At 35.9% G+C, this 25,194-nt stretch overlaps 3 protein-coding genes across 3 annotated transcripts; 1 reads left to right on the top strand and 2 right to left on the bottom strand.

Annotated features, from left to right (window-relative positions):
• Positions 1–1,910: 1,910 nt before the first annotated feature.
• On the bottom strand, positions 1,911–6,874 carry LOC101292123 (uncharacterized protein C05D11.7-like). Its single transcript, XM_004299910.1, has 7 exons — positions 6,296–6,874; positions 5,351–5,494; positions 4,188–4,260; positions 3,248–3,353; positions 3,055–3,151; positions 2,294–2,389; positions 1,911–2,213 (listed from the first exon to the last, which is right to left on the bottom strand). The coding sequence occupies exons 1-7, from the start codon at positions 6,845–6,847 to the stop codon at positions 2,058–2,060; spliced, it is 1,224 nt and encodes a 407-aa protein (XP_004299958.1). The 5' UTR covers positions 6,848–6,874; the 3' UTR covers positions 1,911–2,057.
• A 5,427-nt stretch (positions 6,875–12,301) lies between these two features.
• On the top strand, positions 12,302–15,860 carry LOC101291828 (chloroplastic group IIB intron splicing facilitator CRS2-B, chloroplastic-like). The gene is made up of 10 exons (XM_004299909.1): positions 12,302–12,536; positions 12,622–12,817; positions 12,912–12,996; positions 13,103–13,170; positions 13,735–13,785; positions 13,883–13,956; positions 14,727–14,785; positions 14,867–14,943; positions 15,337–15,514; positions 15,656–15,860. Exons 1-9 carry the CDS (start codon positions 12,436–12,438, stop codon positions 15,451–15,453), a joined length of 828 nt encoding a protein of 275 aa, XP_004299957.1. The 5' UTR covers positions 12,302–12,435; the 3' UTR covers positions 15,454–15,514; positions 15,656–15,860.
• A 4,100-nt stretch (positions 15,861–19,960) lies between these two features.
• LOC101292610 (probable plastid-lipid-associated protein 4, chloroplastic-like) lies at positions 19,961–24,441 on the bottom strand. Its single transcript, XM_004301473.1, has 6 exons — positions 24,154–24,441; positions 23,907–24,020; positions 22,754–22,849; positions 21,827–21,901; positions 20,674–20,741; positions 19,961–20,290 (listed from the first exon to the last, which is right to left on the bottom strand). The coding sequence occupies exons 1-6, from the start codon at positions 24,439–24,441 to the stop codon at positions 20,218–20,220; spliced, it is 714 nt and encodes a 237-aa protein (XP_004301521.1). The 3' UTR covers positions 19,961–20,217.
• Positions 24,442–25,194: the final 753 nt, after the last annotated feature.

The raw sequence follows: 25,194 nt of genomic DNA, 5'->3' as shown, positions 1-25,194 counted from the left end.
TCCGTACCATTTGTTTTTCGAGTTTAAGGGCCTTAACGATTACCAAATTAGCTGAAATTTTGCAGAGATGATCTACACAATATTATCTAGATACTAGATGGTGGAGATGGGAAAATTCGATCGAAAAGTTGGTGCAAAAATAGAAATCCGCACCAAAACTTTTCCTGTATATATATAGGTCTGGTTCAAGGGACATCAAATTTGACACAAATTTTGACACCGTTTATTAGTTATTAGATTTTAAAACAATGAACGGTCAAGATTAATTTTAAATATGATGTCAACAAATAACTAATTGAGGGCAAGTGACGTGGTATTACCTAATTTCATAACAAATCAAATAAAAAAAATCAGATTAAAATCTAGAAACCAAAAGCTAGTTTGTACGATTAAAAGAAAAAGAAATAGAAGATGGCCGATCAAAAACAAAGAAAACAGAGGAAGAACAATAGAAGACCAAAGAAGAACACAGATGAAAGAAAAGAAGAAAAGAACACAGACGATAGAATGAAGAAATTAAGACTACCATGCCTGCAGTATAAATGGTTGTGGCTTAATTATTGTCTAATACACTAATCCCTTCAAATGATATTATACTTTCTATCGTGCAGCTAGCAGGAGGTAGTTGAAGAGTGATTGAATCGTTTTCAAGCCCAGATTCCATCACTCGCTCCCTACATTCACACAGGATAGTTTATTTATTTTTTATTTTTATTTTTTAAATAAATCAAGTTTTAGTATTGAGAATTTTTATTAATACATCCTTAAATGCTAGATACACATCTATTTTTTTTATACAAATTATATAAGAGTTTGTGGGTATGTAAAATTACCAAAAGAGACATTCATATCAAAAGTAAAGAAAACTTGTTGAAATAAAATATCGACTTAAAATTTTTCTTCTTCTATACGAGAACAACGTATGTGAAGATACCAAGCCTTATAATTTAGACATCTATAAATTAATAACGTCGGGACCGGCAAAAAATATTATTTAATCGAGATTGTTAATTTATCGACATCAATTTTGCTAATTCTTTATTTCGGGGCTGACAAAAAATATTATTTAATCGAGGTTATTAATTTATCAAATATTAAATTATCAAGGTTTTAATATCGATAGTTCAAATTGAAGTTTGAAATTTAGATTAAACTGTTCACGCATGCTAGGTCGTTCAAACTGAACACCAAACTAGAACTTGGGATGATGCTATATATACTCCTCTTTTTTTCTTTTTCCTTTTTTTAATAAATTGAATTGCAGATCTAGAAAAGTATGTGTATTTAATGAATAGATTGTGTATTTAGTGAATAAGTGATGTATTTTAAATAAGGGTATTGTCGGAAGGTTGGGTATGTGTATCTAGTAAAATGTTAAAATAATAAAGTCAATAGATTGTGTATTAAGAATGAGATATGTATCTAGTAATTAGGAATGTGTTAATAAAATTTCTCTTTAGTATTCATATTGCACATTCAATATAATCAAATTTGGATTCGAAAGCACCATGCCTGTATGATAATTCATACATATACCAGCTAGCAAAATCTAACAACTCAACTTTGCAATCACTCAAATTCTCTTTTTTTTAGGATGATCACTCAAATTCTCTCCGCTGTACACTTTACCTCTAAATAAGTAATTCATTGGATCCTAAAGTGGCATATAAAGTTAGACAAGAATTATTATCTTTTCATCTTTTGGTCAAAGGACAAGTCAACCAAAATTCTCGTATAAAGACCACAACCACAACAAACCTTAGTTCTCCAGTCACTGGGCTCACCTAGCTCTTCTCTGTCAGAAGGTTTCTAAAAACAAAACTGATAGAAGACACTTTCAGTTAATGGCATCTATTTCTCACAACAAATTGTACAAACCTGCTATACAATTGCAATACTATATAACATTGTTCAAACACTGTACTATCAATATTCTATGAAACATCATATTGATCTCTGTGGAATTTGAAAATGACATAACATGATTCTCTATAGTTCGCATTAACCATGAATATTATGCATTTTCAAGGCCAGCAGGGATAAGCTAATGATGCTGCTTACTGAGCTAAGCCACTACCAATCAAGGAACTATCATCTTCGACTATTTGTTCAACTGGGTTGGACTTGGCCCATACAGCCGCATCTTTATATCCAAGCGAAAACAGCCGGTCAAGCATATCATCTTCTGCTGGCTCAAGTGCCCAATTAAAAAGCTGCAAAGTGGAAAATAATGGTTCATCTTTATTCCTCAAAAAGGAAAGTTGACCATTCAAATGTACAAGTTCAAATTTACCTCTCGAGGGCTTGCCCTATCATCAGGATTACAGTCTGGACTGATCCCAATTCCTTGTAAACCTAATCGACTAGCTGGGAAAGCACAAACACGAATCTGCAAAACCGGAACATCAAGTGACAATGTAAAATTGTGATTTTGGCATGCAAGCCACTCAGCTGGATGCTTTTATGGTCTTAGCTATTTACTTGTGACAGTTTGTCGACTATAAATACTCCTTAGTCAAGTGATTTATCAAAATTTTGCAAGGGTAGGATTCCAGTGCCACAATATCGAGCTGGTGTAAACCTAATTAAAATAGCCTCTTGAAAGTGGTCTATGAACACATCTTCTATCCTTATTATTCAAAAATTTCAAATTATAAAGTTTATCTTGGGTCTCTGGCCTAATTGTCTAAATTCTAGTTTTCCCTGTCTTTTTTGTATAAGGTTTCACTCCTATATCAGCAAGACAGCAGCCCAAAAATCTTCTCCTGCATCAAATTTTTATGCAGCACACATTCCAACGAATAACACCACATCAAAATGGATTTTAAATAACAATTTTCTGTCATCCAGCCATGAAGATGTAAACGAACTATGTAGAACAGTTCCCCTAGGATGGATGGCAGTATCACTTATAAAATCAGTTGTCTGAACAAGAACTCGTTAAAGCATGAATTATCAACCATGTCAATCAATGAATCACAAAAAAGAGCTGTATAAGGCCTTGCATTGTATCAAATTTCATGTTCAAAAGAAAAAAAATGTTATGTTTCTTACCGTCTTTGCCGCAGATGTTGGTGGCATAAATAAAGTCAATCCCCCGTCAATACAGAGACGATTCCGGAACATTGTTGCTGGTCTTGGTGCAAGATATCTATAATGCAGTTTATTATCCTTCATACATTCGTATACACTAAGCAATACAGCAGCAAAATTACTGCAAAGCTAAAATGATATATACAATAATTACCCTGGAATAAAGGAAGAAGTGAAAACTGCATTAATGAGATCTTCCTTGGAGTCAAACTGATCCACCAATAAACCTCTTGGTCTCCATAGGAGCTGTGTTACAGCAACTGCCGCAAAAATTAAAAATATTATAAAATATAAAATATAAAATAAAAGTCATAAAGAAACTGCACACAGAAACCATTCGATCAAGATGCAGGGACATGGATCAAATTCCACTTTTAGAAGATGATATTGATTCAGTAGATAAAGTAACATATATTCTGCTTTCCTTCCAGACATTTTTACAACATCTTTGAACAGAGACAATTGACAACCATGTAACACTAAATAACAAGAAAACATATCTATTTTCAGATTTAAGGGGAAAAAAACACATGGCAATAAATAGATTTAAGGGGAAAAAACATATGGTAACTATATGTTATAAAGAATGTCAAGGCAATGACCTTCAAAGACCTTAAACATTACTGTATATAGTAGCAGCACCATACTAGACTCGGGACACCTCTTACACCATATGTGGTAAATTATAAGCACTGGACCATGGAAAAACAAGGGCTTGTTATCTAAGTAGTGCAAGAACGGATAATAGTTTGTAAGTAGCTCAGTCCAGGTTCATGCTGAACAATATTGTTGTATTTTCTTCGGTTGTTGAAGATGTTTTTATTTATCCAATTATTTGAAATAGTTTGATAGTTATCACTTGGATCTAGCAAGAAAATATAAATGCAGCAAATTTCATGAATAAACTTTCAGCAACAGTAGTCATCCGCAGCTGAAGAATATCTACATTTATCAGAACTGCGTGACAAGGGACAGATCCTACCCTAAAGCAAATTATACTTGTTCCATAGAGTATTTATTCTACTCTAGAGAAAACATTTAAAATCTCAATTAGAAATCATTCTTTTTGTTTAGGGGGCAAGAGTACCGCTTACCTCTGACCCTCCCATTAGACCGAATATGAGCATCCTCGGGCAAAAACTTTTCGAGAACATCTCGAAGAACAGCCTGCACAGATACAATTGCCCAATTTCAGTGTTGCAGGACAGCAAAATAATGAACAAGAATGAAAAAGAAATAGAAGGAAAAAAATGAGAGAGAAGCAGAGAAAAAAGTTTTAGGTAGAAAATGAATAGAAAAGGAGGGAAAGACGAGAGAATGAGGGATTAAACTATAATAGGCCCTACAATCCTATGTGTATCGGTGTACAAATGCACCAGTATAGGGCAACAATGTTTTATATCCCTCCAGGCTCCGGGGATAACCCTAAACAAGGAAAAAAGAAATCTATTTTCAACATTTCCTCTATGCATATGTTTCCTTATTTTGGTCCATTTCATCTAGACCAAGACTTGATGGGAAGAGAAGATATTTGCAAACATTTTGCTCGTACTTTAGACAAAGATTTTTTGAACACAAGTTCAAACTGTATAAATGAACTCATTCTAAGACTAACAACAACGTCAACCAGTAGACACTTGATTAGACAACAACCCTAACTGGAACTGAAACCAGAACAGACCATTGATCTCAATTTTGCAGTTTTACAATCCCAACAAAACTTAGTCAGTGTGGAAACAAACACTGCATAAGGTTATAGCAGATTAAAGGATCAGATAGTTGGCTACAAGTGGCATAACACTGGTTGACTGTCATGTTTGAAAGGATTTTAATGGCATAATGGAGGACAAATCTAAAGTCATACGTGTATATATAATGCAACAGTGGTGAGATATAAAATATGTACAATTTACAGGGACGTCAATTTTAATGCCTTTCTTTTTTATTTTAAAGGATTTTAATGGCATTCTATATAACTTCATAATGGCAATGACATTAAAAATGTATACTAAATTCCTAATTCGAATAAGAATGCAAACAACTGAAAGCAATGAACTATGAAGATTATCAAACAAAGATTGACTGTAGCTTAAATTATAAATAGCTGTATCCTAGGTACATAATTAGCTGACTCCTTACATGAAATCTTGACATGTGTATTTTAAATCACCCAAAAAGTTAAAAAGTACTTGAATGAGACTATGATGCCTGAAGTAAATACATTATTATTCACTTCAGCTAGAGAGTAGGAACCTACCCCAAGTCGGAAAGCTGTCCCTCTATTCCGGCAATCTTCAGCCAGAATTTTAGTAGCTTGTAAGGCCTCTTCCATGCTTGCTCCGGAAGCAATCACAGCACAGACAATGGCACCTGCTGATGAACCAGCTAATGGAGTGGTTTCCTGTACAAGGACAAACATTCTACTTGTTAATTGAGACAGAGACACCAAAGATAATGACAACATTCCACAAGAGCGAAACAGGAAACAAAAACAAATTCGCGAAATAGAATATTTTCAAAGAGAGAGAAAACTGAACATCATGAATAATTTATGTGTCAATAACACAGTTAGTGAGTTTTCATGTGCTACTAAGGAATCACTCCAAGAGCCCAAGAAAATCACTGCACATCTGAGCACTGAGAAACTTGAACTTAGCAAGCAAAAGCAAGACAAACACTTTTCCAATATATAACCACAAAGATAGAAGACTGACATTATAAATAAAAAACCAATAACTTCATTCTCTCTCTTTTAGTACACAGACGAACCCACGATTGTCAATTAAGAGTTGAAAAAGAAGCACAGTATCAGAAAGTGAAGCTCTTTTTAAAAAAAAGTAACTTTATTATGTACTAAACTTCGAATCCACTTCTTGGTCCTCTGATTGAAGGGAAGTTAGGAATTAGTACCAAAACTATCTTAGAGGCACATTTGATATCTTCTTTGACAGTCATTTGCACCAGTGTTTCCATGTAAACTGAATTCCAGACACTTGCAACAGTTTTCCAATGCGAAATGCGAATTAAATTCTAGAGTAACATGAGAATCTAAGAACTAACACTACACCAACTAGCGAATCATGCTCACAACTCGAAAAGAATACCGAATCAAAATGACTGTATAGAGAATACAAACAGATTACTCAAATTGAGCAACATTCATAGAGAAAACGAAAACATAATGGGGCGAAAACTGAAGAACCTTGATATAGCCATTCTCAATCAAGAACTGAGCAGCACCTAAATGATAAGGGAAAAGAAGCCCCGCCGCAGAAAAACTAAAGCCGGGACTGGTAATCACGCGCCTCTCTTTCTCCGCCTCCACATCCTTCACGCGCTGCTCCCAAACCACCCCCGGCTGAATCTCATCCTCCATCACCTTCCCGATTCTCTCATCGGAGAACTTCCCGGAGCTCTCAAACATAGCAACGGAGGCCGCCGCCGTCTCACTTTCCGGGGCTCCATTCCGCCGCTTGATGATCCTCGACGCCAGGCCCAGGAACAACTCCCCCGTCGCAACCGCAAACGACTTCTTCGTCGCCGTTGCCGGAGGAGGAAGTGGAGGCGGAGCTGACGACGCTGTTCCATTGGTGTCGGGGTCGGTGGAGGAGTGAGGGAGAGAGGTCTTGAGCTTGACAGTGCGGAGAGGGAGTAAGGTGTGCCTGGTGACGAGGTTAGGGTTAGGGTTAAGGTTAGGGTTGGGGAGAGAGAAGGGGTGAGGTTGAGGGCGGAGGAGAGAGGTGTAGGGAGCCATGTGTGGTGGTGAAGTGGAGGCTGAAGAGGCTCCGGTTAGTTTTCTGAGAAAGATCATGGTTTTCACCTGCTCTTTGCAAAACCAATTTTTTTATTTGTTGTTTTATTTTTTTATTTTTTTATTTTTTTTTGTCTCTTTCTTTTGTGTTGGTTATTCTGTTAGATTGCGTTCTCCTTACCGTATGTTGCCTTTGCCGCCAAGGAAAGCGACTTCAAACGGCAGCGATTTGGCGGCGCTGGGCTTGCCGGGATCCATGCTAGTGTTTAGTTGGCCTAATCCGGTTGGGACGGGTCGGTATATTGCTCAAACTGATATACCAGTATCATATTTTTATCGGTAACGATTTGGTACTCTAAATTTCAGTTTTGTTACCAAACCGATCTTATATTGATCTGTTTTGATATAATTCGGTACAATTTAGTACTAAAAATAAAGAACAAAAATGCCAAGTTTAAACTTTCAATGTGCAATATAATTATACAATCAACCATAATACAAAAGCCTTTTCTTTCCCAAGTTCTCTAAGACTAATTAATTTCTTAGAGTATAAAACCAACATACTTACAAAATCATTTTAGTCGCATTCTAATCTCAACGACCATCATGACAGAGAATAACTTAATCAGCCTAAAGAGCGAGTGTGAGCATGCTACATACAAACACACCAAGTAGTTAAACGTTCTCACTTTGTAGCTTGACGCCCGTAACAGAGGTGATGTTAGTTGGATAAAAGTGAACACAGATTGTTCTTTCATTGATCATCGAATTGCTGGTTTCAGTGGAGTATTCTGAGATGCTCATGGCCTATTTTTGGGAGCGTTTGTTTCTTAGATTGTGGTTCCTTTGGTGAAAGGCTATTTGTTGGCCGCCAATGGGGGGTTGGTGGCTCGTGAAAGAGATTGGGGACTGTACAGAGCGGCTCAGGATTGGATTGCTCTTGGGGCGATGTTAGGTCCAGCGAGGAGCTCGATGAAAGCTTCAACGCTGCGGAATATGAAGAGACCTAGTTTGGTCTACATCTCTACGTGGATCTGGTTGACTTGGTGCTGATATTGTGGTATTCTGCGGTATTTAGGGAATCAGTGGTAGCGGCTGATGCTGTTTTGGGCTAGCTTCCAACAAGCGGCGGCAGATGTGAAGGGGTGCTCAAGTTGGTGAGTAGCTTTAGCACTTCTACTAGAGTTTTTAAGATGGTCCCAAAAATCTTTTAGCTAAGCTGGACTTTTAATTTTTGTAATTTTTAACTTTCTTTTTATTTTGTCCTAATGGATGGGGTGGTCAGCGACCTCTCTCCCTTTGTTGGGTAAAGATGTTGTCGATCAGCCCCCACTTCCTATGCCGTTTAATTTTCATGGGGATTGGTAGGGCTTTTTTGGATGGAGCTCAATTGCTAGAAAATAATGATTGTACTAAGGTAATGGTTCTTTTGTCAGCCCTATTTGGATGATTCATTATATGTACTCACGTCTGATCAATAAAAGTGTTGACTTGTTAAAAAAATAAAAAAATTATTCATAATATCCAATGCTCATGGCTATTTGTTTTATTATTATTTTTGTGAGGGAAAAATAAATTGACATATGCTTAAGAGTGATTGATTAATAGAAGAAAAATGTGAACAATTCTTTTGTTTGTCGCCAACTTCTTTGATTGTTCAACCGGTCAAATGACTGAGGTGTTTAGACCGGACTTTGAAAATTTTCCTCTTCACCTTGGTGAACTTGTGGAGGTCCCGGTGGAAGGTCCAATGACCTATAAAAGAAAGAGAAAGCTTAGGCGTCCGATTGGAAGCAAGAACAAAAAACCGCGTCAGCAAAAACAATATGAGCCCGGCTCCGCCGCTCAATTTTTCTTACGTGCCTGCACCTCCTTGCCCTATTGTTAAGGGCAAAGAGAAAATGTGAGTTTCTTTAGACTTGGGCCTATAATCTATTAATTATTTTGGTTATAGGCTCGTTTTAATAAGTGAGCATGAATTGATGTAATGAGGATATATACTACATGTGCTTATCGCTTGTTCTTATCTGCCCACAAGGCGGTGGAATTATTTACAATGTAATCTCTACTAATTAATGAGAATGATTAATAATATTATTCAAAAAAAAAAACTTCTTTGATTGTTTTTAATTTTTTTTCTTCTTCATGGAAAATAACAAAAAATTCTCAAACTTTAGAGATAATTTCACACAAGTACCTCATCTATAAAATCTTTAAATAAAAACCTGAGCTACTACTAATCTTACAAGATTTGAACTCGGTTAGCCATTCCATTAAACAATCGTTAATTGCCTATGTGGTATTTTGACCATTTCAATTCATATCAACCAAACTCATCAACAAAAATATTTTAGACAACACCAAATTGAATTTTATCTACCACGACAAAAATGTATTAAACAGATTAATTTGCTGGAGTTCCTCCTTCTCACAATAAAGAGCATAGGTAAGGAGTGACTTAAATTAGAGCAACTGCACCCGTTGGGCAAGGGCAATTGTTGATTTGTCAATTAAATTGGTACTGCTAAGTCGCTATTCATCTAAAATTAGTAATTGCCACTCTTTTAGTCAATGCACCGATTGAAAGCAACTTGCCAACTTATCCACTATTCGCATTACTAATGATCATTTGTTTTTAATTAGAATCGTTAGATTTCAATCTACAACTATAATTAAGTTTCAGACTTTCAGTTGTATAAAGAAGCCATGTGTGTGTGGGCTCCACACAAATTGCCCGGGTAAATCGTTGGACAATTTTTAGCAACCTAGTTGCCTAGACATTTACTATTGACACGGGACCTACAAATCAGTCATGCAATATTGCCCTGGTGCATTAAGAAATGCTGAAATTAGCAAATTGGTCATGGTGCAATTGCTCTTAGAATCGCGACGACCCAAACCCCAAATAAGCAGACGTGGACCTTGAAGGCTTGGACTGCTTTAAATCTCATTCTCATCGCAGTTCTTCATAAACCGATTTGCAATGCTAAAATCAATAGTATTTTTGTGTGGTTTGTATTAACGAACCAAGACAAAACAAAGATAACAAGACTACTTTTACTACATATTCAAATGCGATGGATAAAGATTTATGGGCATAACTCAAACTTCAAGTAGGTAAAGTTTATATTCTCTAATTTCTTTATGAGAAAGATTCATACCTTGGTTTTTTGGTGTGATGTTGAAGAGATGATCATTCTCTTACGTTGCGTTTAGATGAAGTAATTTCAATTTCCATAGAAATTTCAAAATCATGAGAATTACAATTTCATGAATTAAAATTTCATTAATTGAGAATTTCATTGTTTAGATTTCATGATGTAGAGTTTTAAAATGACAAGAATTTGTATTCAAACTAACATCAGTTAAAAGAATTGACAAAAGACACTTATTTTGTGAGAAATTAGGCTTAGTTTGGTATTGTGGTATGAATAATCTGTGGTAAAATAAAACAGTTGTGAGAAAAATCAGCAGTCAAATAAATTGATTTGATGTTTGGTAAATTAATTTTATAAAACTGTTGTGAGATTAAAAATGGTATCAAATGTGTTTGGTAAGTCAGTGTAAAATAATGACGGTCGATTATATTTACAAAAATGACCTTAAACTAATATGTGAATTTACAGCAACCGATACTTGGTAGAGAAATGTCCCAAAGAACTTCAATATCTAAACAAGCCCAAATTAGACCAAATCATTACTATTCAAGTATTCATTGCTTAAATACAATGGTAAGAATTAAGAACCCTTCGTGAAAACAATTAAGATCGGCGGTAGATTATGTCTGGGAAATGATCAAAACTGACAAGTTCAGAACTAGAATCAATCCTAACCAGCAATCCAGCGTAGATGCCCAAAAGAAAAACAATAAAACTGAGGAATTAAGAAAATATTTGACAATTATCAAAGAAGAGGACAATGAAGGAGGGTGATTGCTAATTAGTTTCAGACGGTTGTAGTTCATTGATGATGGATATATTAAGGGAAAATGGTTTATGAGTAGATAAGAATTGAAGAATCAATGAAGCAAAAACAGAGGGGAAGAAAAAAAACCGAAGAAACCCAGGCAATTATCAAAGAAGAAAGGAAACCAAAAGGGCTTTACCAGACAAGGGATCGAACAAACAGAAGTATTTTTGCATAAATAGTGAGGATAGCCTTGGAATTTTGTAAGTTTCATTAAAGCTCTGCATCACTCGGCATGCGGTGATAAATATGTGTTTTGAGAAAGCATCTCCTCAGCTGCTTCTAAAAATTACAGATATATTACCGCAACTTTTTTAAAACACTGGTTTTTGTCTTCTTACCAAACACAACTTCCATCTCAAATGTTAAAAAAACGTGATTATAAGCCTGAAACTGCAACCCCAAACTGGTCCTTAAAGTCGAGAATTTAAACTCTTAAATTTCACGATTATTTTCCTGTGGAAATTGTTAATTCCACAGGATGAGAATCCAAACGAGGATAACGGTCCTAAGAAATTGGGAATTCCTTATTTTTGATTAAATTCCCGCGAATTCACCCACATCCAAACACACTGTTTGAGGTTTAGAGTTAAATTAGGCCAAATATGAAGTATGTTTGTGGAATAAGAATTAAATTCATTTTAACCCCTTGAGGTTTAGGGTTAATTTCATTCAAGTTCTCTCAATTTTAAAAATTTACCTCCTGAATTTTCTAATTTTCATTAGTCGTGCTCATTTGCTAAGATTCTGTCAAATTTAAACGTTAATTTTATTAGATGGACGAGCGAATTGGGAAAGCAAATTGGCAAGCATGAAGCAGATTCCAAGAGACCAGTTCTAATAAATGGAAGGGTCTAGGAACCATTGAGGCTATATTCATTACAATACGTCAATTTTTTTGCTATTTCACTTTGCTTAGAAGAAAACGATTTGAGGAAAATATAGAGGTCTCCTAACATATCAAGAATGTTCAGGATTCTCTTAGATGGACGAGAGGCATTAAGACAACAATTACGGGTTTACGATAACCATAAGAATTGAAAGGTGTTGTCTAATGGGTTCAATGAGTGACAATTGAAGAGTCAAACATGCCATATAAACAGTTATCGGTTTATTTAATGAAATTCCTAAGAGAATTGAGATTTTGTAAGATAAATAATAACTCGGGTATTTATTTTAAAGATTTTACGGATGAGGTATATATTTGAAATGACCTTCAAAATTCGGGATTTTTTTGTTTTTTGTATTTTTCCTTTTATTTCTTTAAGTGGATTTACGAATGATATTTTAAGTAATTCTCTGACTTCCTAAAATATCCCTCTAGACACAGCCAAACTAAAACCCAAAAAAATCTCACCCATCGTTAAACCCACAGTAGCTGTTCCAGGCTCACGCTCCATCTTCTTCACTTGACACGTCGAGGTGAGCGAATCCTGTTTTCGTCACTTCTCTCTCTGGAAAATATGTATGCCTGTAATTGGCTCTTCATAGCTCCTTCAATATATTCTCAATCGCAAAGCTTTCAATTTGTTGCAGAAAGCGTCGACTTTGGTTCTGATAAAGAACCCGTATAGAGCTCTCTCTTGTTGTACTAGTTGCTATATTGTGGTGGGTGAAGTCTACCTATGGCAGCAGTCTCTCTCTTTTCCTCTGCTACTAGTCTCCCCACCATTTGGAGCTCGCTGTCACCGCCATTGCCTCGAGCCCAAGAAGCTCTTGGTACCCTGTAAGTGAAACCTACTCTGCTTTTTTGTTACCTGCCAATTTCTCCATAAGTATTATATGATTTGTGTTGGTTTTTGTGTATGTAGGTCAATGTTTGATGCTGTGTCGTATCCACGAAGACCGGGTAGAACTCGGTTTCGGACAAAGTGTTCAGTTTCAGCAAGTGTTTCTGTACAAGCTCCCTTGCCGGAGAATGAGGATAGATTTAAAGTGGAATACACTCCTTGGATGATTGTTGGATTGGGTAACCCGGGAAATAAGTACCATGGAACTCGGCACAATGTAATTTTGCTTGTTTTATGTATTTGCTTATTTGGTTTCGAGTATGGGATATGCACAGACTGAGCTCTTTTTTCGTGTGGTTGTTGCATCTCAGGTTGGTTTTGAGATGATAGATACTATTTCCAAAACACAAGGGATTGTGATGAATACAATTCAATCAAAGGCATTGGTTGGAATAGGTCGGTCATCAGTAGTATTTTGGTTGCTGCCATCCTAGAAATTATTTATTTTCATACTCTCAAATGTGTTGGTGTTCATTCAGATCTCTTTGTGTGATCAGTACAGGTTCTATTGGAGAGGTGCCAATTTTGGTGGTGAAGCCTCAAGCTTACATGAGTTACAGTGGGGAAGCGGTTTGTTCTCTTAGTCTCTATTTGCTCTTGTGTTCATTAGGCTCATAGCACTGTTTATATGTTTGATTATTCTTATCACTGGGGATTTTTGTGTGTGGGGAAGCCTGGTCCAAGAAGCTGGTTATGGGGATTTCTAGGTAGCCAAAGGGAAAAGAAAAAAAAAAGAAGATATTCAGCTGAAGGGCTGTACCATTAATGCCTGGGGGGATATGTAAATATTGCTGAAGTGGCTTCAAAGTGTTCTGTTTTAAGAACAGCACAATCACTTACCATCCAGTTATTAAGGTCTAACCTGTTCCTGTAGTAAACCTAAGGCATCGAGTGCAAAATCTAAAAATGCTTGAGAAATAGAAATCTTATCTTAATTTTGGATAGTCATGTTTTCTGGATGATTAAAATTCATCCTTATAACATTGTGATCATCAGTGTTTTCGCTTGTTCTTTTGTTGATGATAAAATTATTTTGAATAATATTGCATTTATCCTTTTATTTAATTCATAATTGGAATTCTAGAAACCTTAAGATGGATTCTTTGTCACTTATTCTCATTTCTGGTTCGTAAGGTTGGACCACTTGCAGCATATTATCAAGTACCTCTACGTCATATCTTATTGGTAAGCATTGTTTATTGTTATCTTGATCTTCGTTCAGACTAAATCAATCTTCATCTTGATTATGACATTATATGTTACCCGGGATATGACCTTGTAGGTTTATGATGAGATGAGCCTACCAAATGGTGTTCTAAGATTGCAGCCGAAAGCAGGGCATGGCTATCACAATGGGTATGTAACTATGTATGAATACTATTTACAGTTTTCATGATCTTGAATTTGCTGAAGAATGTCTTAAAACCTAAAGAACCCAGATTTGAAGTCATACTATTTCTATCATCCATGTTTTGGATTCTGTATCACTTTTATATGTTTTTAATTCTTTGCTACTAGGTTTTCTCATACTAGTCTTAATCAATTCAATGAAAAAGATGAAATGCTGAGAAAGGGAATTTAGAACACAAGAAAGAAAAGAAAAACAGTTGTACTTGGATGATTAAGGAAGGAAAAATATCCTCGAAGGATTAATCTGGTTATGCCATCTCAAGTAGCTCAAACTACTCTCTACCATGTTTTCAGAGAAGCTAATTTCATTGCTGATGCGATAGTAGAAAGTAGTCATGCTCTAGTCAACTGCTAGGAGCATTCACTGCCTCTTTCAACTGCTAATGTCTTTTGCTTTGGTCAAACTAACCCCCAGTTTCTGTAATCGTGTTTTTTAGCTTTGTTCGTTGACACGAAAAAAATAGCCCCTGGTGTTGCTTGCTTCATATCTTCTCTAGTACAACTTTGCCTCTATAGTCTTCAGGCTTTGGGCCTTTTACCTAAAACAATTCAGTAATGCTTGTAGGATCTGGGAAATGCTTAGATCTATGCTAACTCTATTATGCATTTTGAGTGAAAAGTTGCCCCAACTTTTTACAAAAAGAAAAATTTGCCCAATTTATCCCCTTTCTCTCATATTTCAAGCAGTCCGTAATTTTGGTTTCTCCTTGTTATAGTGTGAAGAGTGTAGTGGGCCATCTGGATGGCTGCCGTGATTTTCCTCGCTTATGTATAGGTATGTTTCTTAGTTACTATTTCCATGAAATTAAGTTTGCTCGCTTTAATTGGGCATCAGAAACTGATAATATGTATGCAGGTATTGGAAATCCACCAGGAACTATGGACATGAAAGCGTATCTTCTACAAAAATTTAGTACAGTAGAAAGACATCAGGTATATGATAGTTCCAACTAGTTTTGAGGTTGCTGCTCTTGACTTGGAGCATTCTTATTAAACAAAGAAAAGAAATTCTTGTTTCCAGTTTATGTTTGTTGTGTCGCCTGATCTCTCGTCTGGACTAGCCATTACACTTTCAATAAGGAGGAACTCTTTTGTTTAGGTTGTTTTGTATGAACATTGAACTGTCCTTAAAACTCAATACCTTAATGACCGTCACAGGGCAAAGCTCAATTTTAGTTATTAGTTGACCTAGAGTCTATTTGGCTGTGAAGTTGTCTTGATCACTTCATTGGTCTCAGGAAAATCTTGTACACCCATATGTTGCAGTGCATTTCAATGACTGAACTTTGACCAATAACGTCAACTTCTCACTGCTTATGTTAACAGATTGATGCAGCATTGGGTCAAGGCGTTGAGGCTGTGAAGACACTGGTGCTGAATGGATTTGACCCGAATATCACTAGTTTCAATTTGAGGCAAAAGTACAAGCATCACAAAGTGTAATGTCGAATTTACAGAGCAGAAGTCAAAAGCACCATGTAACATCCTTTATTTGAACTAGGAGGTGAGTTTTTTCTTGCACAGAATAGGTTAATCATCGTGCTTTAGTTTATAATATGTAGGGAAAGAATACATCTTGAAACAACAAATTTTGTTTCCTCTGAGCTCAACTACTTCAGTAACTTACTTCTGTACAACATTGCAGAATAGCGATAGTTTGTTCCCAAAGCTTGTGCTGTTTGAAGAGAAGTGGTCGTGTACATAGTATCGTACACTTTTTAACCTATATATGTACTTGAATTCTGTTTGATTCCTAAAAACAACATTTAGGTAGCAAATGCCACCTTCTGCATACTAGTTATGAAATAATTGGACATCATATTTGTTGGTTACTGAAGGAGTTTGAGACATCATCACTTGCACAAGAAGTTCAAGAAACGGTATTGTGGCACCTGTCTTAAATTAGAATATTAGATGGGTGCTTCTTCTGTTCTCCCATGATATTCATTTGTTCAAGCGACTGTTGTAGGCTCTTGCCATGAACAATGATGGAAGCAAATTGAGTATGGACATGAGAACCGAAACAGATGTTTGTATCTTGTCTGTCTTCTATGAGAATTCTTCCAACAATTTGGGGAATACTGAACATAGATGTCTTACGATTTACCAGTTTCGTGTAGCACTCAACAGCCATTGCGTCCCGCAGTTCGTTACTGAACTCTCTTTCAGTGATCTGAAAAGGATTTAACATATATTGGCAGGGAAGGCAACGGGTTGAATATACTTTACCAGTCTCCAACTTACACAAATCTTCGGGTTGAATATACTCTACTCTTGAAGAAAAAGGAAATCAAATCGATTATGCTAGTGATTTCAGTGAAAAAATGTTGCACATAGCAACCTTACATTTGTAAAAACTCATGATATATAGGACCTGGAACCGAGAATTATAATTTAGAAACTCAGGGTCCTTGTTTATTTTTTTTGACGAGTAACTCAGGGTCCTTGTTAGCCTGTAGATCTTACTGCTGAAAGTTGGATGAAGATAGAGGAAAACAACTCCTCCCCCACCAACTTAGATTAATTTGTAACTACGTTTGCCTCGCCTAACATATCATGTATGATCACTGCCCAGGAACAAACGTACTCCTTCAAGAGTAAGATAATAGAAAGGAGAGATTTGGCATTTGGCAATCACCATTGTGCAAACCTTTGTAGATAAACGTATGACTCACCAAAATGGAGATTCTTTATGAAATTGTTTCATTTCTTTCCTATAAATAACCTTCTTCATTTGCTCCATCATATTATCCCATCATTCATACACCAAATGAAGACAAGGCTTATCCGTGTTCACCTTCCTAAAATCATCTCATAGATAGGCTCGGTAAAAGAAAGAATATAATTAATGTTATCCCACATAAAGTCATCCAACAACATTTCTTTCACCGTACCTGCCTTCCTATAATCATCTTCTCTGTAATCATCTCACTTTGTACTAATCACCATTTGTTGCAAACCATTTTGGATTGTCTTACACCTCTTGAGCATAATAAATATAGATGCAAACCTTGTGGGAGCAACCGAAAGCAACTTCAAATTACAATGATCACTGAACATAACTAATCTCATTCCATGATTCATAATGAAGTTCTTAATAAACATAATAACATCCTCCACAACCGGTTGTATCCAACAACCGGTTGTATCCAACAACATGCATCATACACATCCACATTGTTCAAAGCTTGAGAAGGTGTGCAAATATTCTTGAGAGCAAGATTCAAAGTATGAACAATACATGGAGCCCAAAAGATAGTAGGATACTTACTTGCTATTGCTATCAAAGCACCGGCTTTTGAACAAACATGAGCATTGTCGGTAACCACTTGCACTGCATTTTCATAACCAACTTGCTTGATAGAATCAATAAGCAAGTTGACAATCAATTGATGATCCTTGTATTCTCCACAATTTACAGCTTTCAACATCATTGGACCACTCTCACCAACAACCATCACATTAATCACGAGTCTTCTTTATATTTTATTTTATTTACTTATTACCTTACTTAGTAAGACTAAGACTTACCATCCTAAGAACTAGCCTGACACATTCTTTAAATCCCAAGTAAGTACAACATTACAACTACTAATTAATTAATTTCATTATAATTTGCTTATTTCATAATTATTTGATCTCTAGCAAATCTTATAGAAATTATGCATATTTATATTTAGGTACTATAGTTCGGAATGGCTTGATGAAGATTCTCATCGGGTTGCTTCTCACAAGGATTTATATGTTATAAGGGAAAGGAAAAATTATTTTTTTTCGATACTTTGCCAATGAGGACGATAGAAGAAATGCTAACATAGAGTATGCTAATTTTTCTATATATGTGTACGCAAGGGTTTGGAAGTGGAGATGTGATGAATGATATGTTTATATTAGAGCCACTAAGATGGTGGGTGGTTCATGGATCTTCGGCACCAATTCTCCAAGCCATAGCCTTTAAGGTGCTAGGTCAACCTTCTTCTTCCTCATGTTGTGAAAGGATTGGAGTACTTACAATTTCATTTACTCTTTGAAGAGGAACAAGTTAGCACCACAAAGAGCGGAAGATTTGGTATTTGTGCAAACCAATCTTCGCCTTTTAGCTAGGCAATGCCCAACTTACAACAACCCAACTTATAACAAAGGTGCAACTCATATGTGGGATGTTGGAAGTGATGACTTTAATTCATTGGAAGACTCTAATGTTGGAAGGCTTGAGATTGCCAATCTTTCACTTGATATGAACCTTAATTGGAGACGGTCTTGTTTGAAGAGGAAAATATTGAGAATGATGTTGTTATAGCTTGATGAAGTCATTAGTTGAAAACAACTGTTATTTAACTTGTTTGTATTTTAATTTGACATGGATCTTCTCAAACCTTTGTTTGAGTTTGGATTTGGATTGATTATATGATGAAGTTCTTTATTATTTGTATTATAATTTGATTATGCATGCTTGTTTAGATTTGGATTGATGTTTTTTTTATTAAGAAACTAGTTGTTGATGTTATTTTTTTAATTATATTTATTATAATAAATATTATATTTATTTTAGTTTTGACGTTTCCTTCACGTTTCGTATTGGACTATATTTTGATTTTGACATTTCCGTGTATCGAAAATCGAAACTCGTTTCCGTTTCCGTGCAACATAGGCTAGTACTCATTATACTTTAAAAAAAAGATACTCATTGTACGTGAGCCCTCATTGTACTCATTGAAAAGGAAAAACAATGATATTTAATATAAAATTGACATAATTATACACACATAATATAATAAACTATGAATTAATACTTGAAAATTGTACAATAAAAAGACTAAATAACCGAAAAAAGAAGAGTCATCTGTAAGATATTTAATATAAGGGTATATAGCTTAAATAAATTTGGATATTAAATGTTGTTCGTTGTTAGATTTTGAGTTTATAACTTTACTCCATAGAATTTATTTTTTTAAAGAATTTAGACGACATTTGAAAGGCCCAACTTTGAGAGTTCGACTCAGGTCTGAAAATCTCATGTCTGGGCTGATCCCACATTGGTGACAATGAAACTGTTGTTTCGTGATGTCATCATCGTAAAATTTGTAAATGTGACAGTAGTATTTTTACATACATACGCCACATTTTTACAAACTTTAGCAGCTGGTTGCTCCAGTGTCACAAATTGAAGAAATGACTTGTTGAACGACGTAGCTAATGAGCTCGTGACTGCTTGTCGACTCGTACGTTGTGACAATGGCGACATGGATAGATCTTGTTGCACCACGGAACTCTGTTTGCATCTCCTTCTGTAATGCTTGCATCCGTAAGCCATTTTCCCATACCCTAACTGACAAGTTCCACATTTTTCTTAGGATCAAAGCCAATTGAAAATAGATGAAGTTGACACAAATTTATCACGCACTGTATCTAGCATTGGAAGTGAGCAATTGAACAGAAGCTGCTGACTTGGGTCTCGTTAATTTAGGCGTACACAAAACTGAACATCTTACATTTAGCTTCAATGTTGTCCAGTCCTGTGTGAGTTCTTTACCTTCATGTACGTTCATGGTCATATCGATGCAGACCTCCTGCTCATATATTTTTAGTTTACTTTACTCTTACACTACAATATATATAGCATGACAAACCATACTGCGAATCCCAAAGAAATCAAAGCCTTGATCAAGACCCTATACACTGAAAAACACCGAAGTAGATGAAATCAATTACTCTGAATATCAGAAGCAAGAACTTATTAAACCAATGCTCATCAACTGCAGTAGTCTCAGTAAAATAGGGTGGACCATCAGAATGGACCAATGATTTCCAACCAGCAATTATTTTGTTAAAAGAGAAATACAAATTACAATGTCAATCCTTTTCTTTACAAATATATAATTTGTTCCATGTTTTGCACATACAACCTTTAGGACATGACGTGTGATACTTTCCTCAGACCTGTGCCTACTAAAGTGTGCGTCATGAAAATATATAACAACTCGAACTATCAAACTGTGCAATTTTTACATGATATTTCAAAAAGAAAAGAAACAAAGAACAAAACAAGAAAAGAAAAAAGAAAAAAAGGATATGGCAGAGGCAAAACCTCCATATATGATCAGAGATTCTGATATACAAAAACGTGCATGCTTCAGTCCATTGTTATGAATTGAAGAGAAAGGTGCTGACCAGATTGTTGCACATTCAACAATATGATTGTACGCATCAGACAGGAACTCGATAAGATGGATCAACCATTTTCAAGATGAACAGGTTTCCTTTATCACCTCTCGAGACACTGCCAACAATAGAATTTGTTGTCAGTAAATACAGACTGAAATTCTACAAAAAAAGGTAGCGTAAATTAAATTATTTAGTAACAAAACTCATAACAGTGTACATCACCCTTCTACAAGATCATCAGTATTGTATCTTTAAAAAGGGGAAAAGATCTCTATCCAACCTCCAAACTTTATCAAGCTTGTCTATGATCTAAGACTGTTGGGGGGCTGTTTCTCTAAAGTTGCAGGCATCATTCTTGTATTATTGAAGCAAAACATGCATTATTTTTTTCAGAAAGGAGAGTAATCAACAAGTTTAGCTGTCCACTCTTAATTTTGAGAGCAGACTTCCCTTGTGGTAATCTCAATCTTTCATCCAAATGAAATTAGAATTACTCACCGCAATTCTTCATCCAAATATGTAATTTCCAGTTCACCACGGGCTCTGTCAGGTGCTTTAACAGGTATCTGTTTATCACGTTGACATAAGTTAATCTTAAGCGTAGCTCTAAAAGATATTTACATTTTTCTCAAGAATAGAGCTAACTGATTATTATATGTATACAACCAAAATAGATGAACAAAGAGTCAAAGATCTATCAGAACAGCTATCAACAAGGCAATTTAGCTCGTTCTTTTCTAATGTCATCTTTTGAAAGGGGTACAACATAGTTTCTGTATCCTGAACTTATCCATGATCCAAATTTTCTTTAGGTTAAGGTAGTACAACAGCTGTATCTTATCCCAGTTAAAGTAGTACAACAGCTGAATCTTATCTTAACAGTCCAGCGCTGCATATGCTGGGCAGTGATAAATAGCAGATCTTACTGTATCCAAGTCTTTTTTCCCATCTCACAAAGTAGATTCTTCATCTTTGCTTCAGATAAGAGTCTCAAACCTTAATATTAAAGAAAACCCACATTTAAATTTTAAGTTGCATAGACGTCCACTTTCCATCCTTCAAAACTAAGGGATATATGCGCGAGACAAACTCAATAAACAGGTCTCTTTTGCATTCTCCTTTTTGTCTAGCATATTCATCTTGTACTAGGATGAGTGTTGGTGGCAGACTATGGTTCTTACTTGACAAAGGGCACTTATACTAGTTTCTATATGATTGAAGAAATTAATATAAAAGCAACTTGATGCTTCCAAGTCTGTACATCAGACATGTTCAACCCCAACGAAGACTCTACTCTATGGAAAATTAGACAGGGCAAGGAGGATATTTAAAATGTTTAGGGGGTGCTAGTCCAATATTATTCATCCTGCCATCATTTTTTACTTGTGCCATATCTTGCACGACTGGTTTCACAATACATATGGCATAATTGGCAACTTTACACCTAAGGGACCTTTGATTCCATCTGAAACTCAATATTTTATATTATAAAACGGATATGAAAACCTGAAGCATGTTTCAGGGGACAATGCGACCACTTCCTGCTTTGCTAAGGACTAAAGGATTTCTATTTGTAGTTCAATGGTTCAACCAACCTTTCAATGGGACCAAATGAATCTTTTATCATTCCACATATCAAAAGCAAACTTACCAGGCCTGCAATCTTGAAATAGTCGAACTTTACAGCCACTTTTCTTGCATTCAAAGGTGTTAAATCAGCTGTTACCTACAGGAGAGAGATAAAAATTTCAAATGAAATGTCAGCGAAATGTAGGTCAAACTTATCGTGTATATAAAAAGCTAAAAACAACATTCCACTCATACTCCAGTTATTTTTCCTTTATAGGAAAACACTTTAAACATTGTACACCAAGTGGACAGGCACCAAATGATAACCATTCTATGCCAAAACTGGAGGGTACACACTGTAGCTGCAGTATCAAAACTGGAGGGACACAACACACACATGCTATCATTCCTTTACTCTATAGCTGATTTTGTGTTTCAGTTACCTATATGGTAACTGATCTATATGAGTTAATGTAGATACACACTGGAAGTTGAACAGCAATAAAATGCTTAATCTGATGCAACCATTGGCATCGACAACCAAAGTAAAATTACACTTAAACAACAAAGACACAAAGGCAATTGTCCGTTCTTTAATTAGAGCCAAAAAGTAAGTTTAGCAGCTTAGGTGAGAAATCAATATGCTCCAGAAAACCTAAAGCTTCAATCCCTGATCTAGAACTCCAAATTTTCCACATATTGCACCCTAGCACATAACTATGATAAAAGTCATGACTGATGAATCACCAACGGAGAAGCAATTATCTTTAATATAGATTTCAGTACAAAATTGTGAATCCTCTTCAAAGAATTTGGTTGTAACCCTTGTTTTTGAAGAGGAATAAGAATGGTTTAGCAGCAGTAGAGTGCTAATGTCCAAAAGTTCAAGTACAATTTGGTTAGACTAACACAGTGGTATATAACACATGATTAATGCTTCCATCAACAATTATGGTTCATGAAAGCTTAAAAATGAAGTTAAACATGAAAATGACGCAAATGAACAGACCTGATTGAAAGTTGGCCATGACTCCATATTTTGGGCCCTGAGTGTGTCCACATTGATGGCTTGGTAATTTACCCTCGATCTTAGAAACTTGGGTCTCTGTCATGATACTACATATCAGTGAATCCAATACAGAGGAGCTAATCAACACTGGAAACTACATATAGGGATTGAAAAGCCAATATGGCATTTTTCTGTTAGAGAAACGCTAGCTCAAAACATGTGGATACATAATTTTTTTTTATTGGCTTCTGGTCTTTTGACTGTTTCAACTGGTTCCCCTTTACATCAACACTGTCAAGTCAAAGTGTAAACAAATCACTGTTGAACCTCCATTGCTTCCCAGCAAAAAAGGGTTTGCATGATCTATATATATATACAGTACATACATATATGAAAATTTTCAATGTTTAGGATGAGTCTTACTTAAACTGTTGGACCTTAGAACTCTACTCCTGCTAATATCCTACATATACATAGTTGCATTCCATCCTGAAAGTGAAACGTGCTTACTTCACTCTTTTAGTTTTGAAAGGGACGAGTCTTTTGACAGATCTTATCACCTAGGAGATATGCTGAATCAATCAACTTGGTTAACTTCTCAAGAAATCTCACTATACAGGCTTTTGCTAATATCCTATTTTATCTTATCTTATAGATAACAAAGTAGGGGTCATGAATATAAGTAACTAGCTAGCTTGCTACTTTTCCCTTATGGGTAAAGGGGCTGCCAGCTGAACTCTGCAGTGAACTATTGAACAAGAAAATCAGGGTTTAGACAACTAGTATGTTAAACATGTTTGCTACCTCACTGTTTGTGAAAAAGATTCAAGTGGCAGTGCGAAGTTTTGAGACTATCTAGTCTTATCAGGAATTCAGGATCATTTCCTTTTTATCTATTAAATATCCTTATCCCAATTAAATTAATTACCAAGTAGATCTTTACAAGTAAAAATTATCAAGAAACAATTGCCTGAGTGCATTATAGATGTGAACTCCTCCACAGAGATGGGACTCTTGTCACATTATTTGCGATGTATCTCAATTCTCAAATGTAACAGAATTTTCGAGAAACACCCTTAAGGGTTGATAACTTCAATACAATCAAGAAGCCAGAACGACAACAGCAAACAATATGGAAAAAAATTCACTTTACCCCAGTTTGGAGAATAGATTTGGAAGTAGTGTAGAGAAGCTCCCATTTTCCATCCAGTAGATCAGATTTGAGTGGTTCCTTTACTGGAGTAACTGCTTCAAGTTTGCGTGTAATCTATTTAGAGATAAATTCCAAATAAAACGATGCACATACAGACATCAGAAAACTAATGTCGTGCAAATGACATATTAGAAACAAACTTCACCCCACAAGAACAGGCTTGTGGGCATTGTAAACAACAACCCACCTGATCAACAGCTTGCTGGTCCTCCGGAGTGGCATCGGCGCCTCGATCGAGTGAAGCAATGGCATCGAGAAGCTCCTCCTTGAGAGTTTTGGCGTCTTTGCCTTTGCTCAGAAATGCAGGGAAGAATGAGATTCTGGCTCTCCATTTGTGGGAGAGCGCGGGAACAATGGTGGGAGTGGTGGTGGGTTTGGAAGGGAAGCTCAAGGAGGTGAGTGGGACTAGTCTGGGAGTTGAGGAGGATTGGGTGGTTGTAAGGAGTGTCGGAGGCCAAGAAGAAGATAATGCCATACTCAGACTCATATTGCTCACTCTGTTTTGGGGTTTTTGGGTCACACTCTCCCAAGTATATAAAGGTTTGCAAAAGGGTAAAGTTGGAAAATCGACTGCGACTCTCTCTCCCCTTGAAGTCAAATTTTTGGTAAAAAACACAAGTGTAGCTGGGGGAGTCTTGGGCTCTTGGCTTTGAAGTTAATGTCATTTTTATCTCTTTATTGATGTGAGATTGTGAGCTGTGTGTTAGAGCGAATAATTACTCGGTAGCGTTTGATTTCGTAGTTCTTCCATCATAACTTGCGATGTATTTCTTTGCCTCTGCGCATCATATCTTTCATCATCTTCCTTATGTTCACGTCGCCTTTAATTCCTCTAAGGAAACCGGCTTGAATCCATTGTTAAATGAATGGTCTTATCAATATACAAATGTATGACTCCATGTAATAAAAAGTTACAAACAAAACAAAGAATTAGAGAAGAGTCAAACGAGATAGTGAGTTATGGATATGGATATGAAACAACTTATTTTGTTAAGGTTGAAGCTAAAAATACAACGTTAGGTATGCATAAAATCCAATTAAAAATCTAAAGAGCTGATCTCAACACAACATGTAACATTCATAAATCCTATCCGAAATTTTGATAATAGTGTGCAATGATCAATCTACCTGAGATGCTCTTAGAATCCTGTTAAAAAATGTTATCAAAATATCAACAAAATGACATAAACACCTACTTTCAGGAACGAAAATGCTCTCTCTCTCTCTC

The sequence above is a fragment of the Fragaria vesca genome, linkage group LG5 (assembly GCF_000184155.1).
Source record: "Fragaria vesca subsp. vesca linkage group LG5, FraVesHawaii_1.0, whole genome shotgun sequence".
Taxonomy (NCBI): domain Eukaryota; kingdom Viridiplantae; phylum Streptophyta; class Magnoliopsida; order Rosales; family Rosaceae; genus Fragaria; species Fragaria vesca.
The sequence above is the reverse complement of the archived record's forward strand: the minus strand, read 5'-3'. Positions and strand labels throughout refer to the sequence as shown.

What these genes read in the sequence shown, in the direction of transcription:
- LOC101292610 (XM_004301473.1), bottom strand. Translation starts at nt 24,441, where the DNA reads ATGGCATTATCTTCTTCTTGGCCTCCGACACTCCTTACAACCACCCAA. An exon ending in ACCAGCAAGCTGTTGATCAG is followed by an intron (nt 24,021 to 24,153) that starts GTGGGTTGTTGT and finishes ATCTCTAAATAG; the next exon opens with ATTACACGCAAACTTGAAGC. An exon ending in AATCTATTCTCCAAACTGGG is followed by an intron (nt 22,850 to 23,906) that starts GTAAAGTGAATT and finishes GTATCATGACAG; the next exon opens with AGACCCAAGTTTCTAAGATC.
- LOC101291828 (XM_004299909.1), top strand. Translation starts at nt 12,436, where the DNA reads ATGGCAGCAGTCTCTCTCTTTTCCTCTGCTACTAGTCTCCCCACCATT. An exon ending in CAAGAAGCTCTTGGTACCCT is followed by an intron (nt 12,537 to 12,621) that starts GTAAGTGAAACC and finishes TTGTGTATGTAG; the next exon opens with GTCAATGTTTGATGCTGTGT. An exon ending in TTTTCCTCGCTTATGTATAG is followed by an intron (nt 14,786 to 14,866) that starts GTATGTTTCTTA and finishes ATATGTATGCAG; the next exon opens with GTATTGGAAATCCACCAGGA.
- LOC101292123 (XM_004299910.1), bottom strand. Translation starts at nt 6,847, where the DNA reads ATGGCTCCCTACACCTCTCTCCTCCGCCCTCAACCTCACCCCTTCTCT. An exon ending in GGACAGCTTTCCGACTTGGG is followed by an intron (nt 4,261 to 5,350) that starts GTAGGTTCCTAC and finishes GTATCTGTGCAG; the next exon opens with GCTGTTCTTCGAGATGTTCT. An exon ending in GTCTAATGGGAGGGTCAGAG is followed by an intron (nt 3,354 to 4,187) that starts GTAAGCGGTACT and finishes TTTTTGCGGCAG; the next exon opens with TTGCTGTAACACAGCTCCTA.